We start from the raw sequence: 24618 nt of genomic DNA, 5'->3' as shown, positions 1-24618 counted from the left end.
AGTCCCAAAAGGGATTTTATAGGGCCTTCAGGGCAATTCCAGAAAGGTCAGGTGACTTACTAGAGGTCTCACAGCTGGTTACTGTAAACCCAGAACTAGAACCCCAGAGATGATAAGAATAGGATAGATACTTGAAAGCATGTGAGCTTAGGGGTGCCTGGGTGGTTCAGTCAGTTAAGCACCTGACTCCTGATTTCAGGTCAGGTCATGATCTCATGGTTCATGAGTTCGAGCCCCACATAGGGCTCTCTGCTGACAGTGCAGAGCCTGCTGACAGTGCAGAAAGTCCTCCTCTCTCTGCTCCTCTTCCAAACATGCTCTCTCTCAAATTAAAGAAAGATTTAAAAAAAGAAGAAAAAGAAGAAAACATGTGAGCTTCTAAAACACTCTTACATACATCAGCACTAGATCTTTATAAAATTTTTTGATAATCTCCAACTGCATGTAAGTGTTGTCATAGATGCATTTATTATATGCTCAGGTTAGGTGCGGGTGGGGGGGGGTGGGATTTGGTAGAAGCAGGGAGAGGACTACATAAGCTAACACGTTCTGAGTGCATTCCTATACCCAGGTTCTGATAAATGTCTTATATGAACTATTTCAAGTAGTCCTTATTACAATCTTGGAGTATGATTATTATCATTCTAATTTCAGAGATGAAGACACTGAGTCACAGAGACATTAGTAGCTTTCCCAGGACCACAGAGTGGCATTCAGATAGCCCACATACACAGAAATGGTCCTTGCTCCATGGCAGGCTGAAAGAGAACACAAAAGCAGGCAACTCTCATTTGGCACAGCTGTTCATATCCAAAGAGTATGCCTTTTCTGAATTGTGAAGGCATATACATGTATTTTTAAAGAAAAGGTAGAATTCCTGTGTTCAAATTCCTTCCTAACTTTTCCCCCCTTTTCCCCCGCCCAGGACTCAAACCAGGGATAGCCTATGCCGAACCCTCCCCTCAGTCATCCCCGAGTGTTTCCTGACACGTATTTTTGCTTACAGTCCATCACAACTGAAGAATGGGGCTCAACTTGACACTTGCAAAATTACCAGGTAAGCTGTAGAAAAAAACGCATAGAAAATCTTCTTTCATAAATAACTGTTATTTATACTGTGTGACACTTTGGGAATTTTATTGGCTACTGAACCAATTAACAGAATAAATCCACATTTAGCCTGGCCTTTCATTAAATATAAAACAGTGAACAGGCAGGACAGAATCACAGACCATCTCAAAAAGGACAAGAAAGATTACGTTATGATTTGGGGAAGATTTTTATACCCAAACTAAAGTATCTGTTACTTTCCAGATGTAATAGTTTAAGGTTCACCAACGCTTCCCAGGAGGTCAAAGACAACAAGTGCCTACTCTCCTATTTAGAAAATGCAACTATTTGGACAATGACCATACAAGGTCAGTTGACCGTACAAGGGCAGTTGTGCCATGGTAGTGACACCCTATAATTTGTATGACTTCTGTGTTTCATTCCTACCAGGCAGGTAGAGCAGTCACATATTGTTGATACTTTCACATTTTGTGCCAAAGAGTGACACACCCCAATGAGCAATAATGCAGCTATACCAAAAGCAAAAGGACCAAGATTCTTCACCGCTCTATCATTCATCATGTGACCACTATTAATGAGACAAATTGTAATTAATGACTTAAGTTATGCAGTAAACGAACATCTACTAAGCACTAGAGACTGTCCTCGAAATGATGTTTGCAGAGAATTTAACTCTTGGGAGATCCAGCAAAATGGCTACTGTTTATTCCACTTTACAAAGTGTTGAAGTAACTAAACCAGCTTCAAGTGGGACTTTCCGCAAGGACAAACATGCTCTTTATCTGCTTGGCCCGATACAGTAGCCATAAGCGCTGAATGCCATATATGGCCACAAGCCCCGTGCATTTCTTCAACACACACAACGCACCCCCCCCCCCCCACACCAAAACAGCCACATCCCAATGGTCAACACATGGACTACAATACCACTCTCACAGAGGCTGGCACAAAATGTTAATTTACTATGGAATAGGGTTCTTATGTCAGTGTCTTTGTTAATCTAATTTAAAAGGAGTTGGAGAAGGAAGAGCAGGAGAGAAAATAACAAAGGAATCCTCACCCTCAATTATCACTCTGTATCAAGCTCTGAGCTAAATAATACAGGTAATAACATCTTAGTAAACAAGGAGTGTGTGAGAAAATAGCCTTTACACTGTAAAAACACCTTCTAATTTTCTTAATTGAATCACCAAGCTACCTGTCATTAAAAATGTTCCCTACCTTGGCCAAGTTTTTTATTGACGGTGAAGAACAACATGATAAAATTAACTGGGTGAAGAGAGCCACAAACATTTAATGTTCATTGTTCCGGAGAGTGAGCTCTGTGCACAGAAATGCTTCTGAGCACACTCACCAGCTTTGGGAAAATCTGGGGCAAAGATACATAAGAGAAGAAATAATGGGAGTGGCTGGCAAAAAAGAACACAAACTTAATTCTTTAAAAAAAAAAAAATCAATCAGACAAAACTCTATATCAAGTTTTGAGCCTTCCAGAGCAACTCACAGATGGTTCTTCCTGCTAAAGAACCATTATTTTTTCTTTCTACTACCATATTATTTCATAAAATAATTCATAGCAAGTTTAACAACTTACTGTTTAAGCTGCATTATAAGTGTGGAATTTGTAAATGAAGAAACGGCCAAGCCTAGGCCTAGCCTACTGAATTAAATTATTCCAAAATGTTAATCTTATACATAAACTAAGGAAGTAAATACTATGAGGTGACATAATCAACAAGCTCAACACCAGACTGACAAAACCACCATAACCACTGTGGAATAATGCCACTCGCACTTGGTATCTGTCATTTATGAGACACAGTGTTTGTTAAGTACTATTTTTGACATTCTGATTTAAGACTCCATCTTTAATAATAACCATAATTGATCAGTAAATCATCATTTCATAAGAGTGCTTGTCCATACAATTAAAACTTTAAAATATAACGATATACTGAGCAGACACACAATCCCAAACCAACACTGGGATGTATGGGTCTTCCCAGTCCACAGTGTATATGCACAATAGATTCAGTGAGTCAACACTAAGGGCTGAAATATCCATGCCAAGTATGGCTACAGTTTGTGAACCATTCTATTTGCACTTACAATGGTTTTGAAAACCATTCATAATTGTTGTAAGCCAGAGCCATCGGCTGACCACTTTCAGTCTGTGTCCCTTGGCTGGACCACTTACCTTGATTAAAACTTACTTGCCCTCTCTCCATTTCCCACAGGGTTCTATTCTGGGTTAGATGAAAGTGACTGCTAATAGTTTAATTGCAGAAATTAATTCAAGCACTATCTTAACCCAGGTAAAATTGCACATCTTAGAAAGCTTCTAATAACATTGATGCTGATGGGGATCTTGTGGTGCAGAAACAGACAAGATTGTAACACTTCCTTAAGTCAAAATAGGCTTGAAAGATACTGTTCAAGACAATATTTGAAACTGGCAGCAGTTAATATAGATGGCAGCTGAATCAGGCATTTTAAACTTATAAAGCCTAATAATACTGTGGGTCTCATTGTAACAGGCTAGTCCAGCTATAAATTACTAGCCTGTGTGAGGGTATTTCAGCCTGGAAAACCAGTTTTTAAAAACACTTGTAGCAGAGAATAAAAGGGAAAGAATTAGAAAGAGGACAAGGTTACTCAGGAAGAGCCCACACTTAAATTCCAGGCAGCAATTTAAGAACCTGTTTTTGGATTATAATCATCAAAACTATCTTCCCTGTTATATTTCTTCAAAGAAGGGAACTAAAGTACATACTACACTGCCTGTCATGTAGGGAAATGAGGCCAAAATTAATGCTATTACCTCTAAAACAAAATCATTCCAAAACATAACTGTAATTATAATAAACAATATTAATAAGAAGTAAAGGGGCGCCTGGGTGGCTCAGTCGGTTAAGCGGCCAACTTCGGCTCAGGTCATGATCTCACGGTCCGTGAGTTCGAGCCCCGCGTCGGGCTCTGTGCTGACTGCTCAGAGCCCGGAGCCTGTTTCAGATTCTGTGTCTCCCTCTCTCTCTGACCTTCCCCCATTCATGCTCTGTCTCTCTCTGTCTCAAAAATAAATAAATGTAAAAAAAAAAATTTATAAAATAAATAAATAAATAAATAAATAAGAAGTAAAAACTCAGTAATGACCTTCCTTGTAACCTTACATCTGAAAAGGTCATTTGAATTTTTTTTTTTAACGTTTATTTATTTTTGAGACAGGGAGAGACAGAGCATGAACAGGGGAGGGTCAGAGAGAGGGAGACACAGAATCTGAAGCAGGCTCCAGGCTCTGAGCTGTCAGCACAGAGCCCGACGCGGGGCTAGAACTCATGGACCTCGAGATCATGACCTGAGCCGAAGTCGGCCACTCAACTGACTGAGCCACCCAGGCGCCCCTGAAAAGGTCATTTGAAAATTGTGTTAGTCCAGGTTTAAAAGACAGAAAACAAGGCAGATGACAAAACATAATGGATGGCCAAGGGATTTACTGGGGGAAATGCTTGCAAGGGATTACAGACTGAAATGCAGGTCTGACCTCTGTGCAGGACAGGGGAGCAAGGAGGATGAGTGGGAAGATTCAAACTTCAATGCAGTTTGACCAAAGTTCTGACCAGAATGATGAGGCTTTCAGCCAAAGTCATTTGTCAGAGGAACTCTTCTGTCCCAGGAAAAGTCTTGTCTTAGCAACCTTCCTGTGGGGAGTTACTGGCTTCGAGCAGCCTGTGGGGAGTGTCCATCAGCAAGAAAACAGGAGTGGATTCAGAGCCCTGAGTGAGGGCTACCCATGGGTTTCACCCCCCTCACAGTAGGAGACACGAGAGGCCCATTTCCATGGCTGCCATGTAAATAAGATTCTCATACGTCATGGTACTGATTATGCGATAGAGTGGTACGGCATAGGCCTCTAACAACATGAACTAAAAATTCCAAAAATGTAAAAGGTTTAAAAATGTTATGTAAGTGCAACAGGTATAGCGTAGCCTTGTAAATAAAAATAGGTATCAGCCTAGAACTATTTTTAGCAAGTTGCTCTCCATGATAAGAAACTTCTATATTAACAACAATTTCTTTTTGTTTCTATTCCAAATAATGGTCCCTAAAGGCTCTTACATTCTGTAAGAAAGTCAAGGGCAAAAACTTCAGAAATCACCCACTAGTTTTACTGTTTCTCAATTACTAATGATTCAACAACTGAACACCGGGAGAGATTTTAAAAAGTTATTTCAAAGTGTGTGCCAAAGGCTAACCTAAAAGAATAACTAGTGTTAGCCATTTTATTTTCATTAGAGGAAATTCCAATTTTCTGCCAACAGATTTTATTGATTCTGTTTGTAATGATTTCAAACACTAAATTAAAAATCAGAATAACTGCCATTGGTGGATTTCTCCTTATTTTCAAAAGACTGGCATAAAGAACCAGAAATACAACATTTTACCCAAGGGACCTGGGTGTGCATGTGTTCAGGGGGAGGGTGGGGAGGACTTGAGGGAGAGGCCACTAATGCCCTGCCACTCAAAACATTAAAAATGCACTAAAGTAACTATTTAAAATGCCAAAGGCATATTTTAATTTGCCCAAAATAGCAAATAGCAGTAGCCTATCAAGGAGACTAGTAGTCTGTGGGGCACACATGTTAAGCTCTGACGTGATGTCTCCCCTCTTCTCCGACAGATAATGAGCTGAACAGCCAAGGGAGTCACGCACCAAGTAACATGAGCGATGGACCCGGAAGGAATATCACAGTTAACAACGAATTTGACACTATTGTCTTGCCTGTGCTTTACCTCATTATATTTGTGGCAAGCATCTTGCTGAATGGTCTAGCAGTGTGGATCTTCTTCCACATTAGGAATAAAACCAGCTTCATATTTTATCTAAAAAACATAGTGGTTGCTGACCTCATAATGACACTGACATTTCCATTTCGAATAGTGCATGATGCAGGATTTGGACCTTGGTACTTCAAGTTTATCCTCTGCAGATACACTTCAGTTTTATTTTATGCGAACATGTATACTTCCATCGTATTTCTTGGGCTGATAAGCATTGATCGCTATCTGAAGGTGGTGAAGCCATTTGGGGACTCTCGAATGTATAGCATAACCTTTACTAAGGTTTTATCTATTTGTGTTTGGGTTATCATGGCTGTTCTGTCCTTGCCAAACATCATTCTAACAAATGGCCAACTAACCAAGGAAAATGTTCATGACTGCATGAAACTTAAAAGTCCCTTGGGAGTCAAATGGCATGAAGCAGTCATTTATGTCAACAGCTGCTTATTTGTGGCTGTGCTGGTGATTCTAATCGGATGTTACATAGCCATATCCAGGTACATCCATAAATCCAGCAAGCAATTCATAAGCCAGTCAAGCCGAAAGCGGAAACATAACCAGAGCATAAGGGTGGTTGTGGCAGTGTTCTTCACCTGCTTTCTACCCTATCACTTGTGCAGAATTCCTTTTACTTTCAGTCACTTAGACAGACTTTTAGATGAATCTGCACACAAAATTCTGTATTACTGCAAAGAAATGACACTTTTCCTATCTGCGTGCAATGTGTGCCTAGATCCAATCATTTACTTTTTCATGTGTAGGTCATTTTCAAGAAGGCTATTCAAAAAATCCAACATCAGAACCAGAAGCGAAAGCATCAGGTCACTGCAAAGTGTCAGAAGATCAGAAGTCCGCATATATTATGATTACACAGATGTGTAGGAGTTAAGGGGTCAGGAGGCCTACTCTTGTTTGCAGTCAAAGTGTACAGAGTGTAAATAAATGTTTCTTTTGATTATCCTTGCTTCAGTCTATCAAAATACAGATAAAAGAGAATTAAAATGATATGACACTTGGGTATCATTTGAAACTAAGAAAAACATCAAGGCATGCCAAAAAGTGAGCTAAGCGAGAGGTGGTGTGCAGTTGAGTGGCAGGTTCATGACTCGGGGTTTCAGGAACAGACTGCAGAGGCAGAGAATGCCATGGCAAAGCCAGGGCACTGCCAGCTGATACTGCTGCTGGGAAGCCACTTCTGAGATAAAAGAACACAGAGAGGAAATAACTCTATGTAGCTGTAGGGTTTAAGATTTGGGATCATTTTTGTCTGATATAATTAAGTACGTATTAATTGCTAGGCCCTCTGACCTTCCATTTATGAATATGCAGGACCTCGGGCAATCCGCCCTTCAATGTATTCATCAATGTCCGTGCACATCAGAAAAAACTGTGTAGTGTGGAGGAGGAGGGAAGAGATTTAACTATATTTCTTAAGCAATGTATTTGAAAGGCTGAATTCAACTGACTGATTTTAAACTTAGGCTATTTCAAAAAAGAAAAACTAGCTATGAAGACAAGTGGATCTTGGATAAAACATGACATTTGCCATTACTAGATCGCTATGCTGCTAAATCCTCCTGGGTTAAAAAAAGAGAATATGGAAGCTTGGTTAATAATCAAGTATATGTGGCTTGTAAACAAAAACCATTTAATAGTCTTTATTTTAGAAAAACTTTTAGCAAATCATTCTTTCCTTTTAGCTATATCCTACCTTTAATAGTGTTATCATTAGTTTAAAAATATCACCTTAAGTTGAAGGATAGAGTTCAATAAATTAAGTCAAAAAAGGACAAGGGTAATCTTTTAAATCTTACAAGATTTTCTTCTTCAAGAAAAACCCTTGAACCTTCATGGATTTCAAAGCCTTCAGCTGCTTGAGCATATCAAGCGCCTGATTTGTTGCTCACACTGTGTGAGGAGTGGGGCAAGCATTAAAACAGGAGAACTGAAGGCACGTTTGTCAATTTGCTGACAAAGAGAGGACACTATGGTCACCAGAGACAAAGCACACACATGCATAATAAAGTGTGATGCTTTATTAGACTCTTGTAGACCATCTACACAATTCTAAAAGCTAAAGTGAGTGGAAATAAGGGCACAAGAATAACACAGACTGACAGTGACTACCATCACAAACAGAATTCAGGGACTGCTAAGTTCCTAGTAGGTGAGTCAGATTTGGCAGAGGCATTGGTAGCAAAGTGATTAAAAAATTATCTGAGGACCTCTACTGAAATGTCCATCTGTCCATCCAGATTCCAATTCCATAAATTCCAGGGGCACTCTGGCACATGAATTAATAACCCCTCATTAGGTCATTTACATAGCCACCCCTCCCCGCACTGTGTACCACTAGCCAGGTTAAGATAACTATGTTTAGATCAGCTGATGTGAAAAGGCACTTTGAAAGGCTAATTTATTCCTCCATTCTCCCCATAATGTCTAGGTTGAGTTACAGTTATGCTATATAAAAAGGAGCAACACTATGGTTGTGAAAATTTTCTCAGAATAATGTGTCTTGTCCTCCCCATGTCCCATTTCTCTCCACTATATGACAACTCACAGTCAAAAACCTCAAAATGATATTACCCCGTTCACTGTAATTGTGTATGCTGTTAAATCCATGGTCACCACAGAATCCTCCAAAATACTAAAAACCTACCATCTTTAATAGCATCAAATTGTTCCATTTAGCATTCTGGAATTAACAAACACTTCTCTACCCCAGAGTTTATTTAATCCTCTAATTCAGACCTCAATTCTAAGAGGACTTAAAATATTTTCAATCGCATTCTAATGTTTCTAAAATAAGACTGCTGTATAGTTAGTGGGCACATTAAAGTGATGATGGTTTTATTCTCTAAAATGATCTTAGTAAATCAATGGGACATCTTAACACACAGGATTAGGAAAATAAATTCCAAGAAAGCATTATTCAGGTATTTTAAAGAGTCATGTTACAAAAAAATCAATATTATCATGTTTCTATTTTACATAGATACCCACACCGTGGACACAAAAATTACTTTCCAGGCCAACCAAGAATGAATCATCTACATTAGGAAGATAAACATCAATAGGAATAATATGAAATATTGTGCAAGATTCAGAGATTAATTAAAAAATTACATTAATATTGAAGAAAACAAGAATCAGATTTGGCTGTTTTTACAAATTAATTGAAAATTATTTGAAATCTAGAATTTCTTACATAAAGTTTCAGGATCATATTCAGTATTTCAGGATTCTCTCAGGCTGCAGTAAATAACATAGTTAATTCTCCTTTTATGCAGATGAGAAACATATTCAGAGGCTTTCTGAAAACAAATATTTCTATAGTTCCTAAAACTTACATTCAAGAAACTGATCTTGTAGGAAATCTTCTGGTGTGTTTATTACTAACTCTGTTACATTCATTAAACTATTTACACTATTCAATTCTCATTTCCAGATTGTATTCCAGTATTTTCTCAGCGAAACAATCAAGGTAATAGTCACCATGAAAATCTATAAATTTGTATTAAATAGCTAAGGCAAAATTGTATCTCCACATGCACACACACTCATGCGCCAAAGACAGCACAGCCTAAACAGAAAGAAATGTATGATTGCCACAAGGAAATGTGATCTACTAGGAAAAAATAACGAAAAGTGATATATTACAGAAAGAAAATCAGAAAACAAGTACAAAATAAGGTTTGGGGATCATTTCAATTTTATAAATACTGGTTTCCCTCAGACTAAAAGCCATTAAGACAATAGCTAGCAAATTAGTAAATACTTACTAGGGAATTAGGGACATACAATGTTGAAAAAAATTGTGCAACAGGATATTTAAAATAATCGTTCAACTGAAAAGATGCTCAACATCTCTCATCATCAGGGAAATGCAAATCAAAAGGACAAAGAGGCATTACCTCACACCTGTCAGAATGGCTAAAATCAAAAACACAAGAAATAACAGGTGTTTGTGAGGATGTGGAAAGAAAGAAACCCTCTTGTACTGTTGGTGGGAAGGCAAACTGGCGCAGCCACTGTGGGCATCAGTATGGAGCTTCCTTTAAAAATTAAAAATAGAGGGGCGCCTGGGTGGCGCAGTCGGTTAAGCGTCTGACTTCAGCCAGGTCACGATCTTGCGGTCCGTGAGTTCGAGCCCCGCGTCAGGCTCTGGGCTGATGGCTCAGAGCCTGGAGCCTGTTTCCGATTCTGTGTCTCCCTCTCTCTCTGCCCCTCCCCGTTCATGCTCTGTCTCTCTCTGTCCCAAAAATAAATAAACGTTGAAAAAAAAAATTAAAAATAAATAAATAATAAATAGATAGATAAATAAATAAATAAAAATAGAACTACTTTATGATCCAGGAATTGCACTACTGGGTGTTTACACCAAAAATATAAAAACACTAATTCAAAGGGATACATGCACCCCTATGTCTATTGCAGCATTATTTACAATAGCCAAATTATGGGAACAGCTCAAGTGTCCAGCAAGAGATGAATAAAGAAGATGTGGTATATATACACAATGGAATATTAACCATAAAAACAATGAAATCTTACCATTTGCAACAATAAGGGCAAGTTACTAGAGACTATAATGCTAAGTGAAATAAGTGAGTCAGAGAAAGACAAATATCTATCTCATATGCAGAATTTAAGAAACAAAACACATGAGCAAAAGGAAAAAAGAGAGAGCCAAGCCAAGAAACAGGCTCTTAACTACAGAGAACAAACCAATGGTTACCAGAGGGGAGGTGGTTGGGGGGATGAGGGACATAGGAGGTAAGGATTTAAAGAGTACACGTATCATGATGAAAAATAAAATAATCTTTCAACATTCAATAAAATTTGAAAGCAAATATTTCTTAAAGTCAACATTTTCAAATTTCAACATAATACAAGCATCTGGTAGAGGCAATTATTTAACATCCCCTCCCCCCCAGCCCTCTAGTACCATCTAGTGGTTAACTTTCATTAAACAACTGAAGAAAACCTGTGTCCTATATACAGCATGTATAAAAAGTGCCAGGCCTTCCCTAGAGTCATCTTTAGTGCTATGGACACGCACACCCCACCCCCCCCCCCCACCACACACACACACAAAACAGTCCCAGAGCTGCCTAGAAAAATGTACAATGGAAATGTCTGAAAAGAGTAATTAAGACCTACAAGAAGCTGTCTTAGAGATGTAAAAAGGCCAACAGTAAACGGTAAAATACACATGAATTTCATGGGGAGGAAAAATACAAAAATTGACTATTCTTTCCCAACTGACACACAGAAAATTTTTTAATTAAAAATAATTTTTCTCTAGTTTCAAAAGTACACAAAATCCTAGTAGAGTTGAAGTGGAAGAAATAAGACCTGTCTGTAAAATTTTTAATTCATTAAGAAATTCAGGTATTCAAATGGCAACTTACATTTTGAATATTCTCAGTTTATCTTCTAAACCACAATGATAAGAAATCATCTAAAATGACAAAAATGGCATAACATAGCTGTTAGACCACACACTTTTTCCTTCTTATTTAAAAACTCAAGATATGGACTTAAATTGGAAATTCCTTTATTTCACACCGTTTCATAGGCAAACGTTCTTAATATAAGTGAAGTGGCCAATTTCTTTCTGAATGATGCCAGAGAATACCCAGTGGCTGAGGTGTGGACAGTCTCCACAGCATCTCTCAGCAGTGAGCTGCATGTCTGATTGAATCAGCCTAACTTATGAACAAGGGACCAGAACAGTCACCAGATTTCCCAGAGCCTCCTGTTCCATGTCTGAGTTTAAATGTTATAAACGAGACTTTCCAATAACACTCTGGACTTGTTTACCTACACACATACGCAGACAAACACACAGCATGTGTAACCAGAGCTAATGGATTTAGTATAATGAATGTGACTCGGTCTCTTAACCTGTGATAGTTTTCTAAAATCACATTCCACCCAATACTGAGACAAAACAATGGCAACAATAACAACAACTCCAAATTTGACAAACTGGCCTCCTGTGTAGTATTGCCTACATTGAGAGCCCTGATCCAGGTTCTTAAACCATCAGCGCACAGAGAGAATATGTCCAAGGTTTCAAGCAAAATAAAAAACCCAGGTTTTGAGATACCAACAAGGCCTAAACAAATTTGGGAGGGATAAGGTATTAGTCATAAATAATAAGGCAGGTTTTTTTTATTCTCACCTCTTCCAAGTCTATATGCAAGCTTCATTAGATGCCTACTTTGAGGGCACCTGGGTGGCTCAGTCGGTTGAGCATCCAACTTTGGCTCAGGTCGTGATCTCGTGGTTCATGAGTTCAAACCCCACGTTGGGCTCTGTGCTGGCAGCTCAGAGCCTGAAGACTGCCTTGGATTCTGTGTCACCTTCTCTCTCTCTCTCTGCCTCTCCCCTGCTCATACTCTCTCACTCTCTCACTCAAAAATAAACAAACGTTAAAAAAAAAAAAAGGCCTACTTCGAAGTCTAATATGTTCTCTGCAAATGCTATTTGAAAGACAGCTATGTATACCCCATAGATACCCTTAAAATAGCAGGTTAAAAATAAAGATAACATGGGAATGCAAGCTGGTGCAGCCACTCTGGAAAACAGTTTGTAGGTTCCTCGAAAAACTAAACATAGAACTACCCTACTACCCAACAATTGCACTACTACGTATTTATCCAAGGGATGCACATATGCTGTTTCAAAGCGACACATGCACCCCAATGTTTATAGCGGCACTATCAACAATAGCCAAAGTTTGGAAAGAGCCCAAATGTCCATCGATGGATGAATGGATAAAGAAGATGTGGGATATATATACAATGGAGTATTAGTCAGCAATCAAAAAGAATGAAATCTTGCCATTTGCAACTACATGGATGGAACTGGAGGGTATTATGCTATGTGAAATTAGTCAGAGAAAGACAAATATCATATGACTTCACTCATAGGAGACTTTAAGACACAGAACAGATGAACAGAAGAGAAGGGAAACAAAAATAATATAAAAACAGGGAGGGGGAAAAACATAAGAGACTCATAAATATGGAGAACAAACAGAGGGTTACTGGAGGAGGTGTGGGAGGTGGGGATGGGCTAAATGGGTAAGGGGCACTAAGGAATCTACTCCTAAAATCACTGCTGCACTATATGCTAACTAATTTGGATGTAAAGTTATAGATAGATAGGTAGATAGATAGCAGATTCTTTAACAGTGGGGGAAAAAAAGAATGTTATTGAGCACTTTTATGTGCTTAGTATGTACTAGTTATATTTTACCTCACTTAAACTAGGTCATTGTTTGAGTAATAATAATAAGTAGTAACCAATACATTACCATGGATACTTTCTGGTACAAAAACATGTGTTACCTGTCTTTTCTCTTGAAAGATAATCTTATAGTACACATTTCAAATAAATGAAATCCTAAAGTGAAAAGAAATTTAAAAAATTAAAAAAATAAAGATAATAAAGGGTTGCAAGCATGGCTCAGTTGGTTAAGCAGCCAATTTTAGCTCAGGTCATGATCTCCTGGTTCATGAGTTTAAGCCCCACGTCGGGCTCTGTGCTGACAGCTCAGAGCCTGGAGCCTGCTTCGGATTCTGTGTCTCCATCTCTCTCTGCCCCTCCCCTGCTCACGTTCTGTCTCTCAAAATAAATGTTAAAAATATATATTTTTAGGGGCGCCTGGGTGGCACAGTCGGTTAAGCATCCGACTTCAGCCAGGTCACGATCTCGCGGTCTGTGGGTTCGAGCCCCGCGTCAGGCTCTGGGCTGATGGCTCAGAGCCTGGAGCCTGTTTCCGATTCTGTGTCTCCCTCTCTCTCTGCCCCTCCCCCGTTCGTGCTCTGTCTCTCTCTGTCCCAAAAATAAATAAATGTTGAAAAAAAAATTAAAAAATATATATATATATATTTTTAAATAAAAAATAAAATAAAGATAATAATAATGATGACTAAGTCTTACCCAGTCACTGTCCCAAGGACTTTACATAAAATTTTTACCTCCCACAACAAGAAGTAGCTATTATCTCCACTTTACAGATGAGGAAACTAAGACATGCTTAAGGAAACATGGCTGGGAAGTGAAGGGATAGTAGCAGGTTAGAAGCCAGGAGTCCACTCAGCTACAGGGACTGCATCACTTTCTCCTCCCATGTCAGGAAGGCACCTTACCCTTAAACTCAATTAACAGCACCACCACCCACCCAGGCACCTGAACTAGAAATCAGAGTCATCCTACGAGCCCCTCCTTCCCTCACTCCCATTAACAACTCTGCACCCAATTCTGCCCATCCACCCTCAGATATGGCCAGTCCATGTCTCTTTCCCACCTGGCCCTGCACTCAGCTTAGCTCAGACCCAGAGGGAGGTTGTGTGGTCTCAGGGACAAGCAAAGATTTGGGAGCAAGAAAGACCTGAATCCCAACCGTGTGTCACACTGAGGGAAGAAAATCAGCCACTGCCAGGACTTTAAACTAATGGCATTACTGCTTGAGGCCTTGAGTTTTCTGCTCCTTCCCAGTCCCATGCAAACTATTTTCTAGTACTTTTAGCACTGAATGGTTATTTTTTTTAAGTTTATTTATTTATTTTGAGAAAGAGCAAGCAAGGGTGGGGCAGAGAAGGAGGGAGAAAGAGAATCCCAACCTCTGTGCTGATAGCACAGAGCCCAACATGGGGCTCAATCTCATGAACTTTGAGATCCTGACCTCAGCCAAAATCAAGTCTGATGCTCAATCAGAGGAGTCACCCAGGTGCCCCAACACTGAATAATTATTTTCTAATGAAATAAAACTAACATTTATTGGGTACTCCCTATGCACCAAGCACTGTTCTTAGTCCTAAATCCACCCATTTCATCCCCAAAACACAAGGAAGCCCTAGCATTACCCCCATGTTAGAAATGAAGAGGTTCAATAATATTTCCAAGGTCACACAGTTCAAAAATGCGGTTTCTTGGGTCCAGACTCTGTCAATGTGATTCCAGAAGCTCTGGTCTTAATCATGGCTCAATACTGAAACGAAATACCTCAAGATTACTACTGATACTACCGAAATCCTTGCTGATTATTTATGCCACCAAATGTAATTAACAGGAATAAACTCCATCAATACTGCAAATAAAGCTTGGTTTTAAGTTGAGACGGTCTCTCAACCAAAGCTCCAATAATTTATCTAATAAACATGAAAGACAAAACTATTGAGAGAACAGGATGTTAAGTGAAGCCCATCAATCATGCTTATTTGATCATTTCATTCTCTCATAATTAAGATGAGCATATAACTCACTGTCAAGACCTGGATACTTTTGAGAGCTTAAGTCTCACTTATGGAGCTGACACAACAGGTGTATACAGGCACAGTGTGGGCAAACCAGGACATATGGCCCCCATGCTAGTGACACATAACAAAATTTGTGTCTACATTATGATTTTGTTATGATTTTTATATTTTAGTTAAACAAGCTACTTAGGACAAGGGAAAAGAACTCAAGGAATCCAGTCATCACATCAACAAGAAGCCCCCAACATGAAGCTTCTTCCACCAAGTTTACTAACGAAAACTGAACCCCTGGAGTCAACAAAAACTCTCTAATGGATGCTTCCTGGAAGTGCGGATGATGTTTTCTAGGTTAGTATTTGTTGCTAGCAGTTTTGCATAATGCCACAAGAAAGAACATAGCCTACCCAAATGGAGTATTTTTGTTTGCTTTTGCTGAATGAAGGAACACATTATCTAATTCTAGTCTAAATTCTTTCTTTCACAGCAAGACCACCATGTATCTTTCTTAGCACTATCAACTATTAAGAGCAAAATTTATGATTGGGAGGATTTCAACCCATTTGAGACAGAGGCTGCATTCGCCCTTCTCAGGCAAAGGCTTCCATGGAGACACTCAACAGGCTGGTCAGGAGGCAGAGCCACAAGAGGGCCCAGGTGTCAGCTAACTTTCACAGCAGGATCAGATCAACGCCACCTGCAGGAAGTCTGTAAGGCTTCTGAAAGAGGCTGATGAAGCCCCACCCTGTTCGAGAGGAACAGAGGTTCCAAACTAGCCTTCAGGTCATGATGAAGTCACAGGAGCCTAGCCAAATGTCCTCATTTAACACGCCTAGTGATCCTTGAGGATCATAGGGTAGCAGCAAGTACAAAACACAGAAACTTGGCCACACTGACTCTTTTGTTATGATTATGCCGACTGGTCCACACAAAACAGAGGGAGAATCACTGCTGTGCTCAAATTATTAACTAAAGAGATATGCAGCTCTCTACAGCATGAATTGCCTAAAACCACAAAGAATTTCTCAGTCCTCCTGCTGAGGAAATTAAATTGCCAGGGACAATCACACAATCCTCACACAATCCAGAAGGACAAACAAATATGTTCAGCTAACATTGGTGTGCTGGGCAGAGAAACTGACACGGCATACTTTCAGGTGTGGCCTACGCTTTGGGCGAAAACTGGAAAAAAGAAACTGCATGCGATCACCCACAACACTTCCTCTGACTTCAGTTAGGCTCAAATTCTCTGAAGACTACCCACAAAGCCTTCCCCTAAACTGGCTAGGATGAGCTCCTCCCACACACATCACACACAGCATGAGCAAGTACAATCGGTTTATCAGAACTCTGGGAAAGTTTATCTAACAGAAATGAAGTAATTCTCTACATTCTTAAGTCTCATTCCTGCTCGATGATTCCACCCTCAAGATTTCTCAAGGCTCATTTTCCTAACCTGTTCTAACAATTTACTAAAGAGCTGAGTAGTTACAGCACTAAATACATGGTCTTATAAATCCTCTCAATCACCTGACCTAGGATGAATCAATATACAGTTCAGGGGCTCAGAAACCTACAAAAAGGAGTTCAAAACCATGCAGAAGCAAGTACTTACACGATACCCCTAGGATAATATTATTAAAAATAGTCACAGTCCTTGTTTTAGATTAATTACATCAGCTAACTTTTTACCTATAGAATTAGAGCATCCTGTAGTGGATAGTCTCAGCCTCCCCATATTTTAGAAACACACATTCACTCAATACGCACTTCTGAGCACCTACTATGGTAGTGGGCACTGGGGCAACCCAAACAAACCAGCAAGTACAGCCACAGCCCATGCTAGCTGGGGCAGGTTTTAAAAACACAGGCCACATGGGATGAATACTACCACCACCAAGGTATCAGGGACACTTCCAGAAAAGTGACCACTGAGGCAAGTCTTAAGGGCAGACGGAAGCAGAATGATGATTATCAGAAATGGTGCATTGCAGAGAAGCGGAGATGGGGTAAAAAAAATGCCCTCTTCTACTTCCTCATTATCTTTCCAAGATATACAGAGAACAGGAAATACACGCACCAAAGTTTTTGTTTTCTTTTAACAGTTAAAGTTCTCCAAGTTGACTGTTTCCTAATAACATCAACTGAAATTCATTCCTTCTGATTCTTAAGGTCAAACACAATCTAATACCAGCAACACAGAAAATCTATTTGAGCATTTCAACTAATTGGGACAAGGTATTCAACACATGACTCACCATTAGTGCCACCCCCAAGTGAGGTTTCATAGAGTATCTACACAATATGTAAATATTGTGTATATCAATGCATGTTATAAACTGTCACTTCTGTCATCCTACCAGAAGGTGGACATATTGTACCAAAAGTCTGTTTCTCCAATATAACTCTCAGACCTAAGTACACAACTGCCATCTAATTCACTCATTTCAAGAAGTTAAAAAATAACAAAAAGCATTGTTTTCAAATGAAACCGGCTAAGTATGTTTCAATGGCATAATTCCTACCACTCCACCACTCTAAACCAATTCACTGACTTGGGCAGGATTTAATGCTTCACACAGAGAAACACAAAAAGGCCATGTCTGTACTCAGTTTTCCTGCCAGGTTATACTTTTTAAAGTATATCAACAATCATTTTACTACAAAACAAAAAATTCATGGCATTCTCAATTATGACCTCCCTCCTCAGCATGAGAGTTAGAACCCTCCACATTGTGGCCCACTCCACCTTTGCTGACTTTCTATCCATGGTACGCTCGCTGTCACCATGTTTTTAAATCCCAGATTGAAATTCACCCCAATTTGTAAATAAAAAAGCCATTTAGTAAGAACCAAAGACCATCTCCTTCAGAGAGCCACTTCCAAACCTACTTCCTTTAAATATCTCTGTAAATTCATATAATGTTCATACAGGGCCTTTTACTAACATCCTCTCTAATTCTTATCAATAGATTTCTCAATGTCCAGTAGAATCCCACATGTATTCACACACCCCAACATGCACACACAACTATAAACCACTTGCCAGCAAAAACTTTTATTTTTTAATGTTTATTTGTTTTTGAGAGCGAGAGAGAGCGAGAGAGAGCGAGAGAGAGCGAGAGAGAGCGACAGCGCGCGCACAAGTGGGGGAGGGGCAAAGAGAGAAAAAGACAGAATCCAAAGCTGGCTCCAGACTCTGAACTGTCAGCACAGATTCCGAAATGGGGCTCAAACTCATAAACTGACTGGAGCTCGAACTCATGAACTGTGAAATCATGACCTGAGCCAAAGTCAGATGCTCAACCAACTGAGCCACTCAGGCACCCCAACTGTTTTTTTTAATGATGTAACCCAGTAAATAGCTGCTATGCTTAAAATAAATTCATTGAAAATGTTCTTACTTATCTAAGGGCCGATCAATAGGGACCAAATAAATAAATTATGGAATACTAAAGAGCTATGAAAAAAGAACAAGGAATTTCTACCAGGCTAATGTGATTAAGTCCCCAAGACAGCATGTTGAGAAAAAGCAAAGTGCACAAGTGTGTGTTACCATGCAAAGAAGCAAATGAGGAAAATCTGGGATAAAGCACTAACAATAAAGTTGTTTCTGTACTTATTTAAAGATTTTGGGATAAGGAACAAAACAGGACATTTATGGAACCAAGAAGAAACAAAGTCAGCTTTTAAGGACAGCTGACAACAAGCTGGATGGAAACTGACTGGAAACAATAACAGACATATTTGGGGATTACGTTAATCCCACTCTATTTGTAGTACGAATACACAAGGGATATTTATATATAACCATTCTTAGTCCTGAAAAGACAGAGTCCAGCCTGGAAACAATGTTGGAGAAAGGAAATGTAAATGTGTCTGTGAGAATGTGGGTGGTAGTAGCCATCATCTCGAGGGTATGCGAAAAGTTCTGAGAAAAAGATTTATCAGGATGAAGTCATACAGTACTCTTTGGGTTCCAAAAAGGAAATGGGAAGGGGCTGCAGGAACACAGAATTATACAGCATAAATCAAACAGTACAGAAGAAAACATTTTTTTAATCTTTTTGGTTTTTTTTTTTTTGATAGCAAGAATCCTGAAAGCAGGGAACACGACCTCTACCTACTTATTATTTTATTATTATTAATATGATCATTAATATTTGTATTGAGTCTGGTATCTAGTGGTGCTGAATATAACAAACATCTAATTTTAAAAATACATAATGATATGATCAATAGTTTGTCAGGATAAAACACTTTTGCAAACCTTAACAATACACTTATTTCCAATTCCAAGAGAGAAATACCTGTACAAGATCATCTTCACATTTAAGCATATCCACAAAATGCCCGGGTACACCTCAATGAAATACAAAATGGTGGCATGGCCAATCTGCACTCCTGCGTTGAAATAGGCTGAGTCATCCACAAATGTGCCCAGATTTCCCGTAACTCCACATTCTGGGATGGCTGGGGCCAGTTTCCAAAACCTAGGTGACACAGTGAGGTGCACAGAAAAAGGAAGACTCCACTCTTAAGACTTTTCTGCTAACAGGGAGTAACAGCAGACAGTATAAGAACAGATTTACATCATTCATTTGCACCCAGGGGAGAAAAAAACTGATGAGAGAAGTGATCGGAAATATAAAACTATAAAAATAAAAATATAAAATATAAAAGGCCTCAGGAGAAGTCAGACAACATTGTTTTCATTGCATAAGCCTCCTTTTGATACCCTTCCTTCCTCCTTGGGTTTCGCCTCTTTGGCTGCTCTAGTCTTTCTCTCTCACTACGTCTATGAATGCTCACCTCATTACCACCAGCCTCCTGGTACTCTGATCATCAAAATTTCTGCTCTCAGGGCAGACATCTGCATGGGTGTCCAAAGCCAGAGCAACAACTTATAAGGGGACCCCAGCAGCTGGAGTGAGCTGAACAGAAAAACAGGTCTAGAGGTAGGGCATCTGCCCAGAAGATGAAAGTTCCTCCAAGTGTTATATGATCAGAGGCTCCAAAACAGGAAGGCAGGGATGCTCACACTTGGCCACATTTCAGATTTACCAGAAGACATTTGAAAATATAGATTCCTCAACCAAAACCACAAGGATTCTGATTTGGTTTATTTGATGCAGTGTCTTGGAATTTGCATTTTTAAAGCTCACCAGGTGATGTTGATGGCCAGTCAGATATAGAAACAATGACTTCAAAAGAGTCACAACTAGGGCGCCTGGGTAGCTCAGTCAGTTAAGCATCCACTTCAGCTCAGGACATGATCTTGCAGTTTGTGAGTTCAAGCCCCGCATCAGGCTCTGTGCTGAGAGACAGTGCAGAGCCTGGAGCCTGCTTCAGATTCTCCGTCTCTCTCTCTCTCTCTCTCTCTCTCTCTCTCTCTCTCTCTCTGACCCTCCCCCAACTGCACTCGCCTCTCTCTCTCTCTCAAAAATAATAAACATTAAAACAAAACAAAACAACAACAAAAAAAGATCAGAACTGCTAGGTAAGCAGAGGGCAAATGGGACAGTCCAGAGGCCGGGGGCAGGACGAGGTAGCAGCTCCGGGTATTTCCTTCAACAGTCTCCCAACCATGAAAAGATGAATCACAAGACCTGGCCTTGCCGCCATCAGTTGGGTCCTATGGCCCAAAACTCTACTAAGGCAATTTGTCTTGAGACATGCAGTCTTAAGAACACAAGATGAACAGATAACTCACCAAGTTCTTCTTGGATGCTTACATGTTCATCTTCCCTCAATTCCAAGCCTTACCCTCTGCCTCTACCACTGGCCCTGGCGTCTGGAGTCTGCCATCTGCCTGCCATCACTCTCTTTGCATTCCTCATCTCACACTAAAATGCAGTGTGATTACACTCAGCAGTTTTTGATGAGAAAATACACTTTTCTTGTGTTCCCAACAAGGACAGTCCCGGTGTACCGGACTCTCAGATGCTTCGTGAATTAACAAATCTGTGTTCTCTATTCATCTGATTCTAAAAAACACTCACAGGGCTGGGGAAGGAATCCTCGACTGTGGCTCTGAAGGCCAGCTGCAAAGTCTAGTCCTGCCACCTACTAGCTTGGACAACTTAAGTTTGCTGTGGCTCTATTTTCTCACTGTAAACACAGGCATGGTTACCCTTCAAATGGCTCCCATGTGAATTGGCTGTAAAAGGATTTAATACAAAGAAAGTGCTTCTAAGCTGAGTGTGTGAGTGTACATCTGTGGTTTGATCCAGTCTTTGGCAATGAATGTTCCACTTGAGTCCCCAGCTGTCCTCTCCATGTCATCTTGCCCTGCTACCTGCCAATACAAGTATAGACAAATGCCACAAACGGGCTTCCCACAAGTCAGGTTTTTTTTAGACTTATATTAATCTGAAAAGTCTTTGATTTAGATAACAACGTGCAAAATCGGGGGAGACCTAAAAGTACAGTCAAGAGCACAAGATCCAAGAACTGCTCTGCCGGAGTCCAAATCCCAGCTAGAGGAACTGTGGAAACTTACTTAGGATTGCTGTGCCTGTTTCCTCATCTATTAAGAAAAAAGGCAGGGGAGGGGATAGGAATGGAACCCACCCAGCTCACAGAGTTGTGAGAACTCAGCGAGTTGGAACACATAAAACACATTTAGAACACGCCATACACTCAGCACTGGCTCATCCACAGATGAGGCAACACTGGACCCTGACAAGCTCCAGCCATGGCAGCTGACCCCATGGGTGGGCCACGAGCTCCCTACTTCATCATTTCTTCATCCCTCTGGGTCTTACATACCATCTACCTCACTTATCTAGACTACCAGCCATTACATGACCACCTATATAGGGCTATCTACTTGGCCTTGGACTTTGCAAGACCTGGTACTGGGAGGAAAACGAGCAGGTCCAATGAATTTAACTACATTTCCTCCCAGTCACCCTCAGTAACAGGTATGTAGTGCACTCCATGGCCATTACAAGCAGCATAAGAGAGCAAGGGGACAATTAATGGGTGCTTCTGGGACTGCGAGAATAAACAGTGCCTCCAGCTATAAATCAGGGAAGTCTTCAGAGCTGCAGCTAAGAGACTATTAGTGCCAAATCATCCATTTAATCAGCGTCATGTTTACATCCAAAGGGCTCTGTAGTGCGCCTGGTAATAATAACCAGGCTCTGAAGGCTAGTCCCTACCTCCATGTATTTACCCACCACAGCTCATTGCAGCTGAAGCCAATGAGCCTGGAGCCTACACGCACACAGGTGTTCTTAGCCCCAGCAGTCCAGGCAGCAGCAAGCACTGCATGGGCCCCGACCGGCACAGAAGAATGGATCCCTCACGCAGACCATAGTGGGCAGTCTCCCTAAACCATGTGTGGGTCCCCTGGGGCCTCTGCTGAGAGTATGAAGGACCAATCGTTTGTGAGGCACAAAATAAGAAAAGAAACCGTGCTTCATGAGGGAAGAGACCTGGGTCTGAGTCACAACTCCATCTCCAGGGTCTGGGACACTGCTTACCACATAGTACATACGAAGTATCTAGAACAGCACCTGGTTTATCAGAGGCATATAAACAAGTGCTAACATTTATTGTGACGGCTAATCTATACGTTTTTTAAGCAAACTGAACTTTTTAAGCGAAACCATGAGCCCATAATTTGGCAATAGAACAACCTGAGTGAACACACCTGGTATTCAGGCGTCTTATAAAGGACATTAGAAGTCATGGTTTTCTTTCTTATCCGGTACTGAGTCACACTTTGATAAGGGCTTTGCACCCAAACACTGAGTGCTTCTCAATCTAACTGCACACTCTAGTTCAATAGGAAAGGTACTGGAGCTCTCTTCAGGACATGACAAATTATACCAGGTAACTTGAACTAAAAATAGGAAGTGGGTCCTGCCTCTCGCCTTCCAAACAACACAAGCCAAGCAAAATGTCAACAAGCGATGTGTTTACCTGAAGTACTACTCCTGATCTGTCAGTAATGCTCAAATATGGAAAAATTAACGTGGAGAACAAGTGACAACGGCAGCACCTCTTATCTAACACATGTGGCCACTGATGTCAAAATGCTTATTTAGTCAAATGCTGATTCTGCATTTCCAGGTCACCCCAATCACCACCTATTTGTGAGCAGCTAGTTACACTGGGCGGCTGTCGCCAAGTTCCTCCTACCAGTGTATTTCAGACAGAACCATGTCTTACCCACCACAGCTGCCACCGTGGACTACCGCAAGTTGATCTGGCAAAGATTAAGAAGAAAATCTATTTAGATTGTTGCCTAGCTCTTCACTCGCCAAATGATGTGGTGATGTTGAAAAAAGTAGAAAATTTCAAGAAGGGGGCGGGGGGGTGGAAGCCAGGGTTACTTTGGATCACTGAAGGAAAAGAAGTAGCACAAAGTCCAGCCTGACACCCACAGAGATTCAAACATCTCTCTTCTGTTTCCATTTCCTGGCAGCAGTGAGTAAATTCTGACTGACCAATTCAGCTGTGACAGGAGACCCATTATTTTGTGGTTTCTGTCAAGTTCCTGATTCTCATCTGTTCTTCAAGATGAGCAAGAACTCTGCGTGTAACAGACTTTCTCCGGAGTGTATATTGAGACATATTCTGAAATGAATGCTGTTTGACTCACAGTCCAAGGGCTGCAGACAGGTAAGGAAACAGATTTTCTGTGAGATAACGTGAGCGTGTATGAGTGGTGTTATGAGAACAGAAATGATCTGTGCGCTGGGTGGCAAGAATGCCCGGTAACACTAGATGATTCCCCATTCTTAGTAAGTCGCTTTTTGTTTGAGCACTATAATTGGTTGCTATGGGATTATATTTGCTCATACTGAGTCTGGGATCCAAATCTGAAACTTTATCATTGACGACTACTTAGGATTTCCAATTTGGGTTATTCTGTGAAGAAGACACATCAAAGAGAGTGCCTAAAAGGTATTTATGCAGGACAAACATTTTTAAAGGTTGTAAACGTATATCAAAATTGCCTCTAAGAACTATACAATCTATTATTACTACACATATAAGTCAGTATGAATGTTTGTTTGTACTTGCATGAGTCCACAGATAACACAGTTATTACCTGTATGGACATATACTCATAAAGGTAAAAGCCTGTGTCTTTGTTGGTGTTGGCATAACGTAACCCTACTAATATCTAGTAAGATATTTATTTGCCTTTAAAGAGTTATAAGCTACAAAAACACCTATGCATAGCAAAAAAATTGAGTTAATATGCTACTTACTATGGTTTATGACTAATCAGCTAAATTATTTCAAATATTTTAAACATTCTGAATTTAAATTACACAGAGGGCAATTCTACAATGTGACCATATTCAACCAATCTCATGCAATCCATCTAGTCCAGAAATATTTTTTTTTAAGTTTTTATTTCTTTTCATGAAGAGAGAGAGAAAGCAGGGGAAGGGCAGGGAGAAAGGGAAAC

At 40.1% G+C, this 24618-nt stretch overlaps 3 protein-coding genes across 26 annotated transcripts in view; 2 read left to right on the top strand and 1 right to left on the bottom strand.

The window, feature by feature from the left end:
• MED12L (mediator complex subunit 12L) overlaps nucleotides 1-24618 on the bottom strand; it is a 699797-nt gene that overhangs the window by 130562 nt on the left and 544617 nt on the right. The window lies entirely within an intron of this gene.
• GPR87 (G protein-coupled receptor 87) lies at nucleotides 926-6868 on the top strand. The gene is made up of 2 exons (XM_047875194.1): nucleotides 926-1057; nucleotides 5750-6868. The coding sequence occupies exons 1-2, from the start codon at nucleotides 1024-1026 to the stop codon at nucleotides 6790-6792; spliced, it is 1077 nt and encodes a 358-aa protein (XP_047731150.1). The 5' UTR covers nucleotides 926-1023; the 3' UTR covers nucleotides 6793-6868.
• P2RY14 (purinergic receptor P2Y14) overlaps nucleotides 928-24618 on the top strand; it is a 79128-nt gene continuing 55437 nt past the window's right edge. For 4 of the 5 annotated variants that reach the window (XM_047875192.1, XM_047875193.1, XM_047875188.1 and 1 more), the window contains exons 1-3: nucleotides 928-1057; nucleotides 15362-15536; nucleotides 23623-23819. The gene's annotated coding sequence lies outside the window, so the exon portion shown is untranslated. Of the gene's footprint in view, nucleotides 1058-15361; nucleotides 15537-23186; nucleotides 23820-24618 lie in introns of those variants that run through there. The other variant, XM_047875189.1, reaches the window with a different exon arrangement.

The sequence above is a fragment of the Prionailurus viverrinus genome, chromosome C2, assembly GCF_022837055.1.
Source record: "Prionailurus viverrinus isolate Anna chromosome C2, UM_Priviv_1.0, whole genome shotgun sequence".
In the NCBI taxonomy this organism is placed as follows: domain Eukaryota; kingdom Metazoa; phylum Chordata; class Mammalia; order Carnivora; family Felidae; genus Prionailurus; species Prionailurus viverrinus.
This window is presented reverse-complemented; position numbering and strand designations above follow the sequence as displayed.

Coding starts and splice junctions, on each gene's coding strand:
- GPR87 (XM_047875194.1), top strand. CDS start 1,024: ATGGGGCTCAACTTGACACTTGCAAAATTACCAG. Junction 1,058..5,749: donor GACACTTGCAAAATTACCAG/GTAAGCTGTAGA, acceptor CTTCTCCGACAG/ATAATGAGCTGAACAGCCAA.